Source organism: Aptenodytes patagonicus, chromosome 21 (genome assembly GCF_965638725.1).
Source record: "Aptenodytes patagonicus chromosome 21, bAptPat1.pri.cur, whole genome shotgun sequence".
NCBI lineage: Eukaryota > Metazoa > Chordata > Aves > Sphenisciformes > Spheniscidae > Aptenodytes > Aptenodytes patagonicus.
Window position 1 is genome coordinate 2567072 of NC_134969.1, and position 18828 is coordinate 2585899.

At 47.2% G+C, this 18828-nt stretch overlaps 1 protein-coding gene across 10 annotated transcripts in view; it reads left to right on the plus strand.

Annotated features, from left to right (window-relative positions):
• The window catches only part of NFYC (nuclear transcription factor Y subunit gamma), a 37605-nt gene extending 23627 nt beyond the window's left edge, over nucleotides 1-13978 (plus strand). For 8 of the 10 annotated variants that reach the window (XM_076357521.1, XM_076357516.1, XM_076357522.1 and 5 more), the window contains 7 exons: nucleotides 740-853; nucleotides 3256-3351; nucleotides 7358-7531; nucleotides 7853-8011; nucleotides 11617-11724; nucleotides 12468-12527; nucleotides 13072-13978. In XM_076357521.1, the coding sequence (XP_076213636.1) occupies nucleotides 740-853; nucleotides 3256-3351; nucleotides 7358-7531; nucleotides 7853-8011; nucleotides 11617-11724; nucleotides 12468-12527; nucleotides 13072-13191 (831 nt within the window). In that variant the 3' untranslated portion in view covers nucleotides 13192-13978. The remainder of the gene's footprint in view (nucleotides 1-739; nucleotides 854-3255; nucleotides 3352-7357; nucleotides 7532-7852; nucleotides 8012-11616; nucleotides 11725-12467; nucleotides 12528-13071) is intronic. The other 2 variants (XM_076357525.1, XM_076357526.1) reach the window with 2 other exon arrangements.
• The last annotated feature ends 4850 nt before the right edge of the window (nucleotides 13979-18828 follow it).

Sequence of the window (18828 nt, forward strand, 5' to 3'; positions counted from 1 at the left end):
GTGTCTGAACCAGATGAGTGCCAAATTTTTGATGATGAAGGGATGAGATTTTAGGGTAGGGCAGGGGGAAGTCTCTGGCCTGCCTGGAACATTATTTAACAAGAAGACTGTACTAGGGAGTAAGCATTAATGCCAAGACAGCTAGTAATGAAACTGCTTAATTTGAGTAAAACTTGAGCTACGTACTTTTTAAGGAAAAGGAATTTGGTGAGGCAGAGTCTTTACTCAGGCCTCCAAACCTCCTTTGCAATTTCAGCATTCACTTCAAATTATATAAATGTTATAACTGTAAAGTAAGGGCTAGGTTTTAAAGTGAGCCCTCAACGTGTCCTCTTCAGTTTCCAAATCGTTTATGCACGTGCCAAGGCACTGCCAGGAGAAGCTGCCGGTTGATACCCTCTAGGTGAATGTGCACGGATGCCATTTGCTGGCCCACCATAATCCAGCACAATATGGAGCGGACATCTGACTGGTCATGGAGGAAACAGACTTTCGAGACAAATTTTAGATGCCCAGCACTCTTAACACTGAGTTTAACTTGAGGCTGGTACCTCTTTGGACTGTCAGACCCATAGATATTCTGTTGTGGAAATTCCCCCAACTTCACTGTTAAACAATGCAACCATTCAGATTTGACTAGCCTGATAAAGTTACTCTGACTACCACTCTGCAGTAATAGAATACTAATGGTAAACTTTAAAAAAAAAAAAAAAAATAAAAATTGTAAATTTAATTGCAGATGATTAGTGCAGAAGCTCCCGTGTTGTTCGCCAAGGCAGCTCAGATATTCATAACAGAATTGACTTTGCGAGCATGGATACACACAGAAGATAACAAGCGCAGGACTCTGCAGGTAACGGAGCTGCTCCTACCTAGCCTTCAGCTGCTTCGTAAGCTGTTTCCAACTCTTTGTTTCCATAATATGAGGCATGTTTTGTAGACAGTAACTTTAGTACCTGTGGTTATCGCTACAAACCTGTGTACAAAGCACAGTGCGCAGTATAACTGTGCAACTGAAATGCTTTTTTCTTAATTTGTTTAAAAAAAAAAAAACACAAACAGCAAAAAAAAAAACCCAAAACTAAAGCTGCAGCTAATTGTGACCTGCTATAATGACTCAGGATAGCTGTAGCTGTTGAACTTCTAGCTGATTTGTTTTTCAGTAGTAGTTCTAATGTAAGCTTGTAGATGTTAGTTTGTGTCAATAAATGTGTAGAGATGAAAACAAAAATACCCTCCTCCAGAACAGATGACTGTTTCTTCTGGATTGAGAGGCCCTCGATAATAGTAATTTTTTAGTGATTCAAGAGTAAACTGTAACTCTTTAGGGTCTTTTTTTTTGGGGGGGGGGGGGGGAATTGGCATTCACTTTTAGTCTTGACCAGAACTACTTGAAACTATGATAACCATCAGTTCGGGCCCTCAGATCAGAGGTGAGAGATTGTGATATTTAGGACCGTGTCAGCTCTCCTGTACCCTGGTGCAGAGATTGCTGTACTGGCAAGGAGACATGTCTGATTTCAGTCCAAAGCTGTTCTATTGAATGGGCATCCAGCCACTCAGTCGCCACTAAGTTGGGCTAATGCTACTTGCTTAACCCAGGTTTTAATGCAGTTACCGTGGGAAGGATGTATTTGATGTACATACCATGAACAAGATGCTTCATAAGCACAAGTGCTGACTCAGGCATGTCCTGTTAACAGTTTTCAAGCTTGGATGGATCCGTTTATTTGAGAATCATACTTAAATCCTGATCCTAATGTATAAGACCTTGAATTGACTCAGGTTTTATTTCTGACTGCCTTGCATTCCACAGCAGCTGCCATCCTGGAGCAGCTGCTCTCTGCATGGACAGTGCAGCTGGAGAAATGCAGTCTCTGCTTATCAAGTATTTGGGAAGAAAATTTTGAGTGGAGAGGTCTGAGTTATGGAAGTCTATTCCTGAGGAAATTGGATTGAACCCAATCCTCAGCATGGAGAATGAAATATGAGATACATCTGTTCAGTAAAGGTTTTCTTCCTGGTGAAGATACTTTTATAATACACGCTGCCTGCAGAACAAAAGAAATGTCTCTCTTGTGCTTTCTACGTGATCATTGTTTGGCAATTAAATGCTAAGACAGCATAAGGTTTAGAAATGTCAACTAGCCTGAAATGAGAGGATTGATAGTCTTTTAAATTTTACCTACTCGTTAGGCAGCGTAGGCATCTTTGTCTCAAATCTTGTTCATATGTATGTTTTACAAATTTATCTTCAGCTAATGAGAATGAGACTTTTAATAGCTTCTTGAATTAGCCCTACTTTTTAAGATGGCTTGCAAGAATTTTAAAACGACAGAGTACATTTTATTTTCTTTAAGAAATTCAACTTTGTTTATCTTCGGGTTGTTTCAGATCTTAAATGTATTTGCTTAAGTGATGACTTACTGCTGGGTAATTCTTTATTCAGGTCTTTAATGCTTTGGCCTAATGCTGTTCTTTGGATTTCTTTTTCAGGCAAGGTATAAAAGTAAAGTTATAAGCTGTTCTGAGAAGATACTTACCTTGCCAGTTTTTCATAGAAGCTCGTTGGCTCTTGCACATCCTTTTTCTGACACATGTTTGGCCAGTTTGCTGAGTATATGTTTTAATCTTCATGCTTTCTTTTAACCATTTTGCCCTTCCACATGCTGAAGCTTGTTCTCTCAACATCTCTTGGGATTCCCCTGCCCTAAATAAGATCCTGTGATACTTTACTTTTTCTTTTTCCTTTTTTTTTTTTTAATCCCATCCCCAACTCGCAGATTCCGCATATGTTGCTACTAATACATGGAGCAGTCATCCTGGTCTTTCTGCAAAGCTTCTTTTCAGATATCTTTAGGATTTTTAATGGTTGGTTGGTTTTTTTTTTTAGAAGAAGAATTCCTTTTTTTTTTTTTTTTTAAATGTGCTAAAAGGCTTATGGTGATTGTCATGAGCCCTCTGTAGTGAATTACAGCGGTACCATTGTGGAGAGCCTGATTAGGCCTGGTTGGTGAGTAGATGACTGTAAAAGCCCGAGTTTGATAAGCACCTTCTTACTGCGCATCTTGGAGGCGTCACTCAGCACGAGACGTTGTTGTTGGTACTGAAACAGTTCTCGCCACCTGGCTTGACCGCTTGGGATCTGGAGAAGATACTCTCCCTTGACTCGATTAAAAAGCTCTAACTTTATTTATCCGGTGACAAAACAGACTTCTAAAGCTGAAGAATGGTTTTCTCTTTTTGTTGTTGTAGAGGAATGACATTGCCATGGCAATTACAAAGTTTGATCAGTTTGACTTTCTTATTGATATTGTTCCAAGAGATGAACTGAAGCCTCCAAAGCGGCAGGTGAGACATAAAAATGATTGCCTTATTGTCTGTCCTTTCCTTGGTGTGATTTCAGTCGCTAATTAAGAGAGAGTTGATAAAGCAATACAGAATCAGATTTAAACATGAGGTTTGTGCCCCTCTCTCTCTCATGTTTATTTACAGTAGTTTTCAGGTTCTTAATTTTTTTTAATGGAAATAGAGCTTGAGTGGAGACTTACAGAAGTCTGACTTGGGGATTTACCTAAGTGACAAATACATGACTAAATAGGTCTGATACCAAATGTCACCCACATTAAAAATTTAACTTTAAAAAGTGTGCTGAGTCTGCATCCTTTGACTTGTAAAGGGAGAAACAGGCTTCTTTGCTTAGAAGTACCACCCCCTGCATCCTTTGGGGCAGTCATTGCTACTGTAAACATCCTTGACTGGAAGCTGTAAGGTGTTAGAAGGAGCTTTCAGTCGGATGTTTACAGCAGCAGGCTGCTGCGGTCATCTGAGCACAAGATCTTTGAAACTTAACAGGCTTGTGTTTTACAAAGCACTTGTTTCCCTCCATGTTTGAGACGGTGCTGAAAATGCAGTGAGGTGGGGTTGAAGCTCAGTCTTGCAGCTTCAAATGCACGAAGAAACAGATCCAGCTCCTGGTAGACTAATTTATCTCCTTCACCTAAAAGGTGTTTTGCTGCTAAAAGTTCACCAGTTCAGTAATTGCTTATCTCTCTTTGTTACGAGTTGCCTGGTAGGTAAAATGGCTGGGCTACCATCAGTACACCTCTGCTAGGGAACAGCTCCACTCGGACAGTGCTGCACCTTGTTCAGCAACTCCTGGAATCGTTGCCCATGACTCAACTGGAGCAATTTCTTCTCTGAACAGTAAATTTCAGTAGTTTATAACAACTTATAGCTATTCCTTCAACTGGTTTTCTGATACTTTTGAAGGTTTGCAGTGTGTTAGCCTTTGAAAAAATCCAAGGTGGTCCTTAAAACAGCTTCTCTAGTGAGTGCTGCTGGAGAGGCTGGCATACTTCAAAACATCCTTCTGGCAGGTGTTTTACTTGGAAGTTTTTCTTTGACTTTTTTTTTTGTATTCCAGTATAAATCTGGGTAACATGCAAAAAGATACCTGCTTTGAGTGTAGAGACCAGCGGTTCCATTGTCTTTTTGGACTTGACTTTTTGTCTTCAAGTCCTCGTGGTGCTACTGAAGTGATGGCCAAAGGGAGGAAATACACGCTTCATCCTTTCTGATGATGTCCTGAGTTGAGTTTAACCTCGCATTCTGATTTCCAGAAGCAGCGTGACTTTCTAGTAAATGAGGAAAATACCTTTCCTTGTCACAATATATGCAGGAGAGTCCATCCTACTGCTGCAGTCAGCTATGGTTAAAATTAGCAGCATCCCAGGGCTTCGTTACAGGTGTGCTGGGAACTCTGTGTTCTGTACACATGGTGAGCGTCACTTGTGGGAGCGTGGCACAGCTCCTTCCATTCCTTCACTGAGTTCCCTGCTTTATCCCTGCAGCAGTGCAGCAGAGATGATTTATCCAAAGATCATTAGTTCAGTATTAAATAAAAAGCCAGAGCAGCAGCCTGCACAGCCGCTCTCGATGCTTTGCTTAACTGTGGGAAGGAAAACCGACATTTCGGTTTGTTCAGCTTGATAAGCTGAAACGAGTTGGCTGCAGCCTGAAGTAACGCAGGTTAATTCTGGCATTTACAAGTTCAGTTATTTTTCTTTTAGGTGCCTCATTCAGTTATTCTACTTTGTGGTGCTATTTTTAGACACTCCATGTTTGGGAGGGAGAACATCGCCCATATCTTTTCCTTGCTGGAGCCTTTTGATTCACATCAGAATGTTTTGATTACAGAACATTCAAGTTCTATAATCAAATGAATGCCTGAAGCATTTTAATAGTGTGTTAGATGCATATGGGTTGCTAGGTTAATGTGTCTTGATGCATCACACCAGAGCTGTGTCTTTTGGATTGCACAGCATCAGCAGTGAAACCCTGTCGGTTTTGGTTTGAAGTAGGCTTTAGAGATCTGTCTCTCACCGATATATCCACTGCCTGTGAACACTGCTGAATCACTAGAAATACTTCTTATGGCAAGAGAAGTTTAATGGAGAAATAGCTGCCCGATAAGAATGTAGGTTAGGACTTTGCAGTGGAAAACACTCCTTTGATTCAACAGTGTTGAAAAGTGGCTGCCTGTAGGCTGACAGCCTGCACTTTTTGGCTGGGGGTACAATCTGTATTTTATCTCCACCACGGAAAAGACTGTTTGACAAGTTAGTGTTGGTTACGTGGAAGAGCTGGGAATGAAACCATGACTGTTATGTTGCTCTGGTAACTAAAGCTATGGCTTGAAAATAAAAGATGGCAAACGATGTGATATAACCTAGTTCAAGCACATTTGGATTTAAAGCCATTTTTGCCTGTAGCAAATGCAACTTAACCTGGAATAGATACTTACAGAAGTACTCAGTTGCCTTAATTGTTTCAGGATTCGGCTAGGAATTGAGGATTGGAGTGCTCTAGAAATAACATATCTAAGGACTGGGCTTTACAGAAACAGCCACAGCTCTTCTATGTGTGTGGTTCTGTGATTCTGTGTCCTGTTGAATATATATTTTAAATTTGTTATTAATCCCTCCTCCAAAGGATTTGATGAACTGAGTAGGAATAATCAGTGAACTACCATGTGTAGGAAGTATTGTAGGTATTTGATTGCAGCGGTTTGCAGCACTGTGGGATAGTGCTAATGTTTGCTCTGAGAGCCAGGCTTGGAAGTCGCTTCTTGATCACAGCCAACTGTGAACAGCTTAATCTTTGCGGGGTGATTTTCTGGTGGGTTACTGAGAAACCTCCCAATAGTAAGTCTCGTCTTTAGTTGCTGTCCCTCTGTGAGGCTAGCATCTGAGCAAAAGGGCTCTCTTACTCCAGCCTGATGCCCATCTAGACAACATACATTGATCTTGTTTAATGTGAATTTTTCTTCTCCTGTTCAGTTGGATGCACTGAAGGTAGCCCATGAGCAAGCCTCATTTAATGCAGGGGAGTCAAGCAGACTTGTGTAAGTGAGAATCTACCATGTTGTAGCACGTGTAAACATCCTACACTCTCAGCTGTGAACTCGAGGTGGCTGGGAGAGGATTGTTTACGCCTTCTGCCATGGAGTGAACATCTGGTGAGCTGCATCTTCCGTAAGGTGCAAGATCCAACTGCTCCTCTGGGGAGCTTAAGAATTTTGATTCTTGAGTGTTAACGGCTTGCCACTTAACGTAATCTCTGAAAATCTAGTTCTTTGCCTAAAATATCATTAATCATAAGGGGCTTTTCTCTCCTAAAGACATGCTTAGATAAAACAAAACAGCAGTATTACAGCCTGTGCTTCTGACAGTGAGCTAGAGCAGAGCCTTTTGTTTCTTCACACTGTTGAGATATTCCTGCTACCAGCAGAATCAGGCTGTTAAGCCACGGTACCAGATGAAATTGTTATAATTCTGGAAAAACTGGAATTAAATAAATAAATAAAGGCACAACAATATACATCAAGTCTGTGACTTTTATTCCCAGGGGTTTAACATTGGAGCTAGATTGAGATTTGTGTTGGGCACGTAGGCTAAGAGGGTTTTGTTGACAGATGAGGCTTTGTAAGTCTTCCTGGTGCATTTGCAATTCATTCTGTGTTAAGATAACAGGCAGTGATGGAATTTACTGATGAGGAGTTGCGTGGATTTCAGCTATGGTAATTTTACTCATTTGCTTCTCATAATAAGATCGGTGACTACATTATTATACACAGGGTATTGGAAATGTTTTTGATTTCCATATAGCTGAATAAATGAGGAAACCCGTTTTGATTTATCGCTTCAGATTTACTTAGTTAAACTGTTATGAACAAGGTATTAAAGATACTTTCCCATGGAGCATGCTTATGGGGGGGGATGTTTCAGCTGTGCTCGGGGTGTTTGGATGCTGATCTGTTCCCTCCCCGTTTACCTGTCTTTTACCTGTGCTGCAGGAAGAGGTGCGTCAGGCTGTGACCCCAGCTGAGCCTGTACAGTATTATTTCACACTTGCTCAGCAGCCTGCTGCAGTGCAGGTTCAGGGGCAGCAGCAAGGACAACAGACCACCACGTCTACAACTACTATCCAGCCAGGACAGATCATCATCGCCCAGCCTCAGCAAGGGCAGGTGAGCGGTGAGCAGCGTTCAGGGGCTTTGCAGTTCAGTGGAGCCAGTGAAACCCTCAACTCGCCCGTGTGTAATGTATTGTAGTATCCTGTTCTCACTGCTCAGAACAGGCAATGGCAATATAGAAATGTGTTTTCTGGTTGTGACCAGGTGTTCAGATACCTTAGTAACAAGGGTCGTCGAGGTCCTGGGTTCCCTTCATGGTGATTTAAGCATCAACAAGTAACAGCGGGCCTAGGAAGCAGTCTGTCAATTACTATCTTGTGGCTGTTTCACCTGTGTTCAGTCCTTGCTCGGTCCTTATCCCTGTTTTGAACGCAGAGCACCCCCGTGACGATGCAGGTTGGAGAAGGCCAGCAGGTACAGATAGTGCAGGCCCAGCCGCAAGGACAGACCCAGCAGGCTCAGAGTGGAACTGGGCAGACCATGCAAGTCATGCAGCAGATCATCACCAATACAGGAGAAATCCAGCAAATACCGGTAAGACTTTACCAGTAGAAATGTGTAAGAGTCTTGTGAGCAAACTGTCCGCTGGTGTTCTGGCATGAGGCTGTATATGTATGCTTTTTTAACTGTAAGAGGAAGTTTGGGTTGAGTGGTGTGTTTCCTGCACTTAGAGAGGAAAACTAACCAGGTGTGACACGAAGGAGGAAATAAATCTAACCCATCTAGTGTTAGATTGCTCATTGCCCACCCCTAACACTTTCCCCTGAGTGAAATAGTTACGATTAGGAAGCAATAAATAAAGCATTTCCTGGACAAACCTTAGTTCTTTACTACAGCATGGTTTCAATAAAGCATAATGTAACTTCTTTTGCCTTTACTTGGTTCTGCCTCTGCAATCTGAAGTCATGACCTGGCAGACTGAGTGGGAAGGGTGCCATCTATGAGTTATTAATAAACTTTTACGTTATAAGAAATATTTCTACAAAATACTTTGAGCTGGTTGGAGGAATGGCTTTGCGGAACCAGAAGGTACCTCCTCGCTTTCACATCAATGTAGACCTGCTGTGGCCTTAAGAATGGGATTTTGAGTACCCAGCATCAGCAGTAACATTCTGGCATGTGTCCTAGGTAAACACGTGGGTCAAAAAAATGTCACCTTCCCCCCCCCCCCCCAGTAACTTACAATCACAACAACGCTGGGTCTTTTGGTTCCCATCTGGAAAATTTCACACCTCTTAAAGAAGAAAAAAAAAAAATCTGTCCAGTTCTGTGTACTTAACCAGCAACCCAGAGGTCAGACCAAGTGACGAAGACAAGCATTTCACTTCATCTTTGATTTCTGTTATTAAGTGTCCCCACAGCTGTGGCAAAACTGATCTTTCACACAAGTTTTGCTTTTCAAGATTTGCTAAGCTTCCCTCTATACGTCTGGCAAATGTTCGTGCTTTGACATAGCATCTTGAAAAAGGTTTGGATTGTGGGTGTTGCCAGATTTTTCCAGTTCACTTCCCAATTCTTTTCATCTCTTAAGTCTTCAGCTGATTCTTACTGCTTGGCTTAAGGTGTTGGTCAGAAAGGAAGTGAATTGCTTGTCAAATACGGTGTTTTACTACAAGCAACCTTTTTTCTTCTCTGCATTCTCCACTACCTTTCTTTTACATTCTCTTTTTTTTTTCCCCTTCCTTTCCTTACAAAAGTCTCTCCAACATACTTGTTCTTCAAAGCATTTTGGAAGGAGATCTCCGCCTCCAGCCTCAGTGAATCCATTACAACAGTACTGAAAGTTGCAGCATCCTCCTTTGGTTCAGCAATAAAAGAACAGTTCAGACTTGTTTTCCAATTGTCTCCAGTGAATGCTGTAACTTCCTACAAGAAGAGGGCTCAGAGATCTGCTAGGAGAAAGAATTCTTTATAAAGTAGCTGTGAGGGGGCCATAACCTTCTGCAGAAAGTACTGTTCTCCACCTAGGTGGATCCTGTTGCAAGTGGTCCTGTGTTCTAGGAGTGTGAGACTGGAGGCTTTTTAATTAGTGTCTGGTTTTGGCCGAGCATGTGCTTCTACCTTCCTCTTGCCTGGGAGCGTCTAAGAACAGGTGGCTGTGACTGGTCCTCAGCAGCTTCTTATGCTGCAGATGTAAGACAGAAACTGCCAAGTGCCAGAGTGTGGTATCTTTTGTCTTTGGGAGCAGTTGGGTCTCTAACAAGTGTAAGACTGCAAAACAGAGCAACCTAGGAGCAGTGTTTTAATGAAATAGTCACAATTCGCACTTCTGTATCTAGAAGAGATCCTGTTTTGACTGTAATTAAGAGGATTCTTCTTAATCACAGTGTGTTGAAGAATCACAGTTCGTGCTGAAGGAACTCGCTCACTTTCAGCAAGTGAAGTAAAATAGAACATGGAGCCATGCACTCGCTGCAAGAGCTTTTTAGTGCCCTAACCTGGAAAGCCCTTTTTGTTTGGTGTCACAGAACTTACAGTCCTTGGTCTCTTCAGTGCTGCTGTCTGTTCTGCTCTCTTTCTGCTGTGCTTTTATTATTTTTCCGTTGAGTTTTCCTTCTCTCTTGATATAGTTAGTGCTGTTTTCTGATAGTTCTTTTTCACTCTGGTATCTGTTAGGGTTCAGCAGAGAATCTTTCATAACACAAATACGACAGTTTGAAACACTCTTATAAAACTGGTAGTGCCTCTGGCGATTGCAGGAGTGTTGAGAGAATCTTGCTAACGTTCTCTGCTGCTTTTCCACGTGCTCCTGATGCTGTGTACACTTCTCTACTCCGATTTACTGTTAATATTCTAGGACCACGGGTTGCCTGTGGAAAGGTGACTTTTATTTTTTATAAACTGAAAAACTGGAAGGAAGTGTATACATCAATTAAATGGTAATTATTTGTTTGTCTGCATTAATTTTGTGTTAAATTTAATCTGTGTCTTAGCTAGGCCTCACAGGCCAGGTTCTTTGGAGCTTACTCTCATTTCTGGAAGAACGCTCTTTCTTAATTGCTTTCACCCATTCAGTTAGTAGTGTAGTTAAAATCAAAGCAGGAAGCCTCCAGTGTGGAAAACATGATCTGCCGGCAGATCTCAGTGCAGGAACAAATTCTTTATTGAAATGTTTATGCTCTTGTGGAGTTTATTTGCTCTTGAAATAATACTGGAGCTTTTAGATACAGCTGGTGAAGTCAGCGGCACTTGTGTAAATGCCAAGACCATGTTCTAGGCACTTGAACCTTTGTCAGTGAGCAGTTTTTAAAGTATTTCGTGTGTCCTTCTTTCCCCTTCTCAAAAAGAAGAAAACTCAAAACATTTTTTTTGTATATAATTAACCTTAAGACTGTGAATCTAAATGTTCTAAAGTTAAATAATAGAAAATGAAAAATTCAACAGTAGTATCAATCATACCGTGCCCTTTTAGTGTCTCTCAGATGTGTATTAGCTGTTTATATCGTAGGTTACGATGATGACGTTGTCTTCGTATCCCACACCCCCAAGCATCTAACCTTGCAAGATCAGGGTTGTAGGAAATAAATTTGTGTTTGAATGTTATACACGAAGTATTGACACAGAAAGTATCGGCCTTTGCCAGGTGGGAATTGACACATATTGGCAGAGAGTTGCATTAAAAGCTTCCAAATGTTACCTTGCAGTATTCCTGGGTTTTGTCATCTCTGCTGTCTTTATGTGAAAATTTCCCATATATTCTTTTATATTTTTTGGCAGGATATAATAGGAGTGTCATTATGTGCAGCTAGCTCATAACAATTTTCTTCATGTGAAATGATACATCAAAGTAGTAACTCGATTCTCGTAACCAGAAAGAAAAATAAGTGTTCTCAAAGCTCTCTGAAATTTAGCAATTAATATGCTTGAGCTACTAACTGACCACTCCCGTTCTGGAGAAAGAAGTAATGTTGTGCTTCCTCGGGGTTTTACTTCAAGAACCTGCAGGAGTTCTGTGGACTCGCTCTTGCTTTGGCAGGGTCTGTGATAGTTACTCATCTCAACCGGTAATCAACTGAAGCTTCCCGGTGTCATCTATTACTCTGGCTTGTGTTGTGGAAACAAGAAGGCAAGTTTGTGTGTTTCAGGTTACACAGTTATCTGTTTAATTTTCTTTCCCTGCCCCCTCCGCTTGTCTCCAGGTTCAGTTGAATGCTGGCCAGCTGCAGTATATCCGCTTAGCCCAACCTGTGTCAGGCACCCAGGTAGTCCAGGGGCAGATCCAGACGCTTGCAACCAATGCACAGCAGGTATGCACTGTAACAGCAGGGCTGACATGAACCGGTAAAGTGTTGTTCCCTAGCTCCTGAAACTGCAAATTCCAGTTGAATTTACCAACTCTTGGGCTAGGATTCCTGCATTTCTTTTCTTCCTGTTACTTTCATCAGAATAATAAAGCAAGGAGCGTAGCGGAAGCCTCCTTTACCTATACGTGAAAGGTGCATGCATATATGTGTGTGTGTGTGTCTCACTGTATAAAGCTCATGCTGCTTCTGAGCTGACTGCAGGTAAAACTTCAGTTCATCAGCCTTCTCTTTACTTCTCCTTCTGGCTGGGTGAGGGAGGAGCAGCCGTGCAACCTCTCAGGAAAGCTGTTGCAGAGGTGAAAACATCAAGACCAGCGTTGCTGCCAGCAGGTTGTCTCATGTTCTTGTTGAGACTGGTCGCTAAGGGATTCTTCTCTGCCTTCAGAGGATAGGAAGGCTGCTGCTTTTCTGTGATCCTGGAGGCCGCATTCTCCTCACGAAAGTCAGGGAGGACATGCTTGTGTTTTTGGTTTGGAACGGCTGAATCCCATGTCCTTTGTTCTTGACTTGCGGTTAGCACCAGCATGACTGCGGGCTGGCGGCGTAAGCCGTGTCTTACCACATGGTGGGGTAACGGAGTTTGAGAGTGTCTAAAAGCTCTTGAAAGGCAGCAGCAGAATATTGTTAGTGGGGTTCTGACCCTCTCCAGAGTGCTGTCGGTGATCATCCTCCCCTTACCCTTGTAGATAACGCAGACAGAAGTCCAGCAGGGACAGCAGCAGTTCAGCCAGTTCACGGACGGACAGGTAAGGGCTTGGACTTTGGTGGTGCTACATCCCTTTGAAGTCAAGGGCTAGAAAGACCGTCTTAAAGTCTGCATGTTCTAGCAAATCTGCTCCTCCCGATAAAACGCTGCTAGGGCTACCAAACCTTAACCAGGAGCAGGATGAGTGGATGTTGTGCTGCTTTTAATTCAGGTGGATTCTTTGTGTTCTGCTGCGCTCGCTCCAAATTAATCCAGCCCCTTGCACTCTGGGTGGGATCTGTTTTAGCTCTAACCAGTTTAGGAATAAAGGTCTTAACATCTAGCTGTTGGCTGTTGCGTAGGTAGCCTGAGCTCAGTATGGGCATCAGAAATTCACAGAATTACTTGGTTACGATTTAGCAACAAATGTCTAGCGGCAATTCGGGCTCTGCTTTTGGGACAGATTTTATTTGGACCTGAGAGTTGCTGTTAATACCAGCACTAAACGCGTAGGGTTAATGCACGGCGTTGTGCTTAGAGGGAGCTGGTGCTGAGCGTGATGAGAACTGACGGTCGTTTCTTTCCCCTTCTTCTGTCTCTGCCAGCAACTTTATCAGATCCAGCAAGTGACCATGCCTGCGGGCCAGGACATCACCCAGCCCATGTTCATTCAGTCTACCAACCAAACCTCAGACGGGCAAGCCACACAAGTGACGGGGGACTGAACGGGGACGTTGTAGCAAGTCGTCTCTCTGCGTGGAAACGAACACGTACCAGCTTGACGTTTGCCATACCAACCTGGTCTGATGAATACATCTGCTTCTGTGTATCTGTACTTGATATTAAGCCTATAGTAGGCTGCAATCTCCGGTGCACTATACACCTTCCTCTGGTGGGTATGAGAGAATATCCAACAGACACTGACAAGAATGCAATATTTTTATTTTTATTTTTAGAAATCGGTATTTCCGTGTATTCAGCTGCTTGTTCAGACGCATAAAACTGAAAGAGAACTAATCAAAAGGAATTTGTAGCATCTTACTGAACAATGTGTAAAACGTTTTATCTAGTAAAATTATTAAAGGGTACTGCATCTGGTTTGTTGTAAGAGCTTTATTCCTGGTATTCTGTTTGTATTTTTTTCTCTGAATAGAGCTAGATTCAGTCCTCCCATCTCAATGGTTTATTAGGAGTGTATGGAGGGAGTGTGTGTGTGTGTGTTAGATTTTTCCTCTCCTTCCTCCTTTTTTGGTAAGCCAGAGCATTGGCTATATGCAGCTCGAGGGTAGGGAGTAGGGGAGGAGTAATTAAAGTGAAAACAAAAAAAACATTCCTTGTATTATGACTGTATCTTCTAAGGGCAAAAGGTTCTTTAATTTGGCCTGGTTTATTCCAGAAACACTAATGGAAATCTGGACAAACCCCAGCCCTGCTGTTAACTGTTGTACTAGCTTCAGTCGATGCATGTAATATAAGCTTCATAAAATGAAATAAATTTCCTTTATAAGATAATGCGTGTGCTTTCTTTGCGATCCAATGCCCAGTCTCAACCTGCCAAGCAAAGAGCATCCTGAATCCCTGAAAAATTATTACACCTGAAGTAGTGAAACTACCAACGGGGCTTAAGGGTGGCCTGGAGAAGGGGTTGGACGAGTGACATGAGTGGTGAGACTGGAGGTCTGTGGATGCCTGCCCCGCCAAGGGGCTCTCCACCCCCATGTCGTACAGCGATTAATTCCCCAGAGCGCGGCCCTCCGACTGTGGGTACCAAGGCTGCACCGCCTCTCCCGGCAGCTTCTGCGTCCAGGATCCAGCTGAGCCCGCGGGGAGGAGTTTGGGGCAGGTTTGAGCGAACTCCAGAGGTCGGGTTTAACTGAACGTGCTGCAAGGATCCTGGCAGCCAGAGGCCGAGTTTAGGTCTTAGCTAAAAGTGGGGTGCGGGTTTATAACCGAGGACCTTTGTGTGTCTGACGTCAAGCAGTTTGACATAGTTGGCACCTTGTCCAGGAGAGGCTCCGCAGCTTTGTGCAGCGCTTGGCAGAGCCGGGGGACAGCGCCAGCGCTGCCGCTTGTTTTTTCACTGGCTTCAGTGAAAAAAAAGCGCTTTCACTGGCGCTTTCAGAAGTGCCGAGTTTGCCACGGTTTTGCAATGAGAGGCTGGCTGCTCCCGCGTGTTGCACGTAACCCGGTGCCCGGGCGCAGGCTGCTTAGCCTGGTGCGAGTGCTTTCCCGGCTGTGCGGGACGCGGGGCGAGAAGCGCCCTGGTGCGGGTGCCTGCCTTGCCCTGCCCGCGTGAGAACGGCGGGGGGTAGCTGCTGCTGGGGAAGGAAAACTCCACTTCAGCATTTGGCTGGTGCAAACTACTAAACCTGGGCCAGGTTGTTCCAGTCAGGCAGGGGAGCTTTGCCGCATGACCTGCACCTCCTGGGCTTTCTAAATGTCAGTTTTCTTATTTTTTTTTTAAATTTTCCCAATCCTGCAGTGCCTGGGAGGCAGCGGCATGCCGCAGCAGCCGAGCGGTGCAGCCCGGCGCCTTCCTGAGCGTCAGCCCCTTGCGCGGGCAGAGCGAAGGGGTCGTTGGCGGAGCCGGGGTGGGCCCCGGAGGAGCACCTCCCGTGCACCGAAAAGATGAAGGCGGGGGGGGGGGGGAGAGGAAAAGCACCTCGCGTGAAAAGCTCCGCCTGTGGGACCGGCCACGAGAGGGCACCCGTGGGCGGCTGCTGCCCGGGAAGGGCCGGAGCGTGGCCGGGGGAGCCGGGCTGGCTGGGTCGGAGGTACCTTCCCCCGGAGCCGGGGCCCGGCGTGCGGCCGGTGGCTCCGGTCCCCCGGCAGCCTGATCCTCTCTGTCCTCTGGTCCAAGCCGCCGTCGGTCCCCGGCAGCCGCGTCCCGCCACAGCAAAGGTGCCGTGGCCGGGCTGGTGCTTCCCACCAGCCCCCCGCGCCGCAGCGAGAAGAGCTGGGTTGCCTCCCAAGCAGCTCTGTTGGCAAAGCATCCTTTTTGCTTACGGCAGGGAGCAGAGCCGGGGAATCGGCTCCTAAGGATGGAGAGAGACGTGTGGCTCCTGGAAGGGGGAGCCGGGCCGCCGGAGCAGGCAGCTGCCTTGCCTTACCAGCTGCTGGCAGAGGCAGCAAGCGAGGCTCTTCCGAAGGAAAGCTCTTTACCCAAAGCAGTTGCGCTTGCTTGAAATAGTTTAAATTTGAATGGGAATAAATTGCTTAAAGGACAGAAAATGAGAGTGACACGCTGCTCCTGAAAGGAGAGTAGTTTCCAGCGAAAGCCGGGGATGCTGGTTTCCACGGGCCCAGTATCGTCTCGATGGTCGCCCAAAGTCTCATCTCATCCAGGAGTGTGGGAACTTAACGGACAGCTAATACTGAAGCTGAGCATGTTAATATTTAGCTCATAATGGAGATAAGACTTCAGAGGAATGCCCTAGCTGACTTGAACAGGAAAGGTATTTTGAAGAGAGCTGACATCGTTTGTCTGTCACAGGTACTATAAACCTCAGGCATTAATAAGAGCCAAATCTTCCATATAAGGACACGCGCCTTCGTTTGATCTTCCGAGGCAGCGTGATGACAAGCTGAGCGGCGTGGGGCGATGCAGAAGGAAACACACGTTACCCGAGAGGCTCAGCGAGCTGCGGCACCCCTGGGGAGGGACGCTGGAACCTCTGCGGGCAGCTCGGCAAGCGCGACCAGGCTGTGCAGCAAGTGCTGTGGGTGACAATGTATGAAGGTGGCAGAAGTAATCACACCTGCAGGGACCCGGGGGATGAAAGCCGATGAGGAAGCAGTGCTTTCCTCCCAAGGAGCGGTTTGAGTTTCCGTTTCTCCTCGGGGGTGATGAGCTAAGCACAACCCCCGTGCGAGCAAGCGCCGGCCGCTGGTGCTCGGGAACTGGCATGCTCGGTTTACTGCGGGGTTTGCTGCTGACTGCTGCCCTTCCCTGGGGCTGCCGCGTCCGGCCACCCTCTTCCAAGGAAAAACTCGCTGCAGTGAAGGTCACGCTGCTGCCGTGGGGACCGGGAGCCCCGAGAGCCACCAGGTGCGAAAGCCACCAGGCACGTAGGGAAAAGTGCTCAGGTGAAGCTGCCCCACACGCAGCCTCTCCCGGCGCGGGCTCTGGGTTCACCACCTGCAGTGAGCGTCGGCAAACCCTGTTTCCTCGGGGAGCGGCGCTGGCTATTCTCTGCTGCCACTGCTGTGGGACTGTCCTCCATCTTCACAGGGACCTGACGCTGCTGGAGGGATTCAGCTGTGAACCATCCCGAGGCTGCCGAGCCAGCGCCAGAGAGCCCAGGGGTGCAAAGCTCTCTTGAAGTCCTTGTCCGTTCTTCCTTCCTCGCCTTCAGAGCTGGGAAAAGGAGCCGGGTCCCTGACCCGTCCCACTCCCCGCACAGGCAGCGTTGCGGCAGAACAGGGTGGAAGCGTCCCTGTTCCTCCCGCGAGGCTGCTCTGGGACGCGCCCCAGCTCCCAGCAATGCTGGCGTCGCTCCGAGCTCGGGGTCAGGACAGGCGAGCACTGACGTGGCCCCACAGCAGCGCTGGGACCCAGGCTGGGGCTTTGCCCTGACTTTGGGGCAGTGCAGGCCCCCAGCCCCCAGCCCGGAGGGGTCCCCATCCCACGCCTGGCGGCAGGAGGGAGGGAGCCCTCTGAAGCGAGGCCGGGGCGTCCCAGCCGCTTGTTTGTCAGAGCGTGTGCGAGCAGCGAAGCCAGGAGCTAATTGCCCTGGGCCAAGGCCAAGCCGTCAGCAGAAGCAGGTGCTCTGCAGCTCTCCCCGCGCCGCTGCCGGCGCTGCCAGCTGTCCCCAGTGCTCGCCCAGCTCCCGGGGCAATGCCAGCCCTGGGTCCCCTGAGGCCACCTGCCCCCAGCTGTGCCTTTCCCCGTCACCGAGCGCCAAATCAGGCTCCCTCGTGCAGAGGGAGCTGGTTGCGTCCTGCCCTCCATGATGCCGCCCCAGCTCTGCCCAGGACTCCCCAGCATCCCCCTATCCAGGGAGCCAGGCTGGGACTTCGCGGGGGTCCCCATGCCCAGCCAAGGAGTCCTGGCTCCCCCCGGTCCCGCCTGCCCCTCTCCCCAGCCCGCAGCCCTGCAGCTGCATACCAGGGCTGCAAAACTTACTGGAAATCCTGTAGATGCAAATCCTGGCCTCCCGTCCGTGCCAGGAACTTGAGCTGCAATCCCAAGAGGGCAGCAGGCTCCAAGCACACAGGCCTCCCCACTCATCATCACCCGGCCTCGGAAATCCTCTTTAAAGTTTCGTCAGGGCCAGAGGACGCGAGCGGCTCTGTGGGACTCCCATGGCCGGGGGGCGAAGCCGGCAGAGCCCGGGACGGCTTCCCGAAACCTCTGCTGGTTCTGATGGATGGGTCAGTACCGTGTTGATTCAGAGTCCCTGGCTCTATCCCAAAACCTCCCAGCTCCAGGATCGATGGAGGGTCCCAGGGTCTGGGCAGGTGACAAGGTGCGGGTGGGAACTGGCCCTTCCCCGCATGCGGTGACCCACAGCACCAGCTCAGCGCCAGCTCCGTGTCCCCGTTAACCCACCCCGGGGTGCTCAGCCCAGACGGGAGCGACTGGTGTCGCTGGCCCCGGATGGCTGCACCTGCAACCTTGCAAAGTTTCATTTGCTACCAGGGGGCTGCTCGGGGTCTAACCTGCAAAAGCAAAACTGCAGGAGGCCAGAAAGCGACAGTAACGGAGAGGGTGGCTGGTGGGTGGTGGTAGCATGCCTTCTCCCCTAATTTATTAGCAGCTTGCTGATTCCAGCAAACAATTTACAGAAGTGATGTCTTTGTTTAAAAAAACCAGCAGTCCTTCACCACTTACAAACACAGCTCTGCCGAGGCTTCCCTGGCAAGCCTGGGACATCAGCCTGGATATTCCCCATCCAGCTGCAAAGCAGCAGCAGGAATAAAACAACTCCCCACCTCCTCCGACTCCTCTCAAGCAAGCGCCCACCTTGGCCGAAGTCCTTTCCAGGTCACCTTAACTCTGCCCCCTCCACAGCCCGGAGGCTTTAATCAATCGCCAGGTGAAACCTAAACCTTGCGACCGAGGGGAATACGCTGAACCAAACGGCAGCCGGATGAAGGTCAGGGTGCTCCCGCCACGGCGGCTCGGCTGCGGGGAGTGTCTGCCGGGGGGGCGAGACATGCTGGGGGGACCCTGTGAGCAGCTGGGGCCACGCTCCAGGGGCTGTGTCCCCTTGGGGAGCACGTTCAGAGGGGGCTGCAGGGGTTAGGGCTGGAGGGGAGCGCGGAGAAGACACCACGGATTCACTGGGGAGAATTTGGTTCGGATTTACAGGATTTCAGCCTCCACGGACATGGCTCTCGTCCCCATCTCGCTGCCGTGG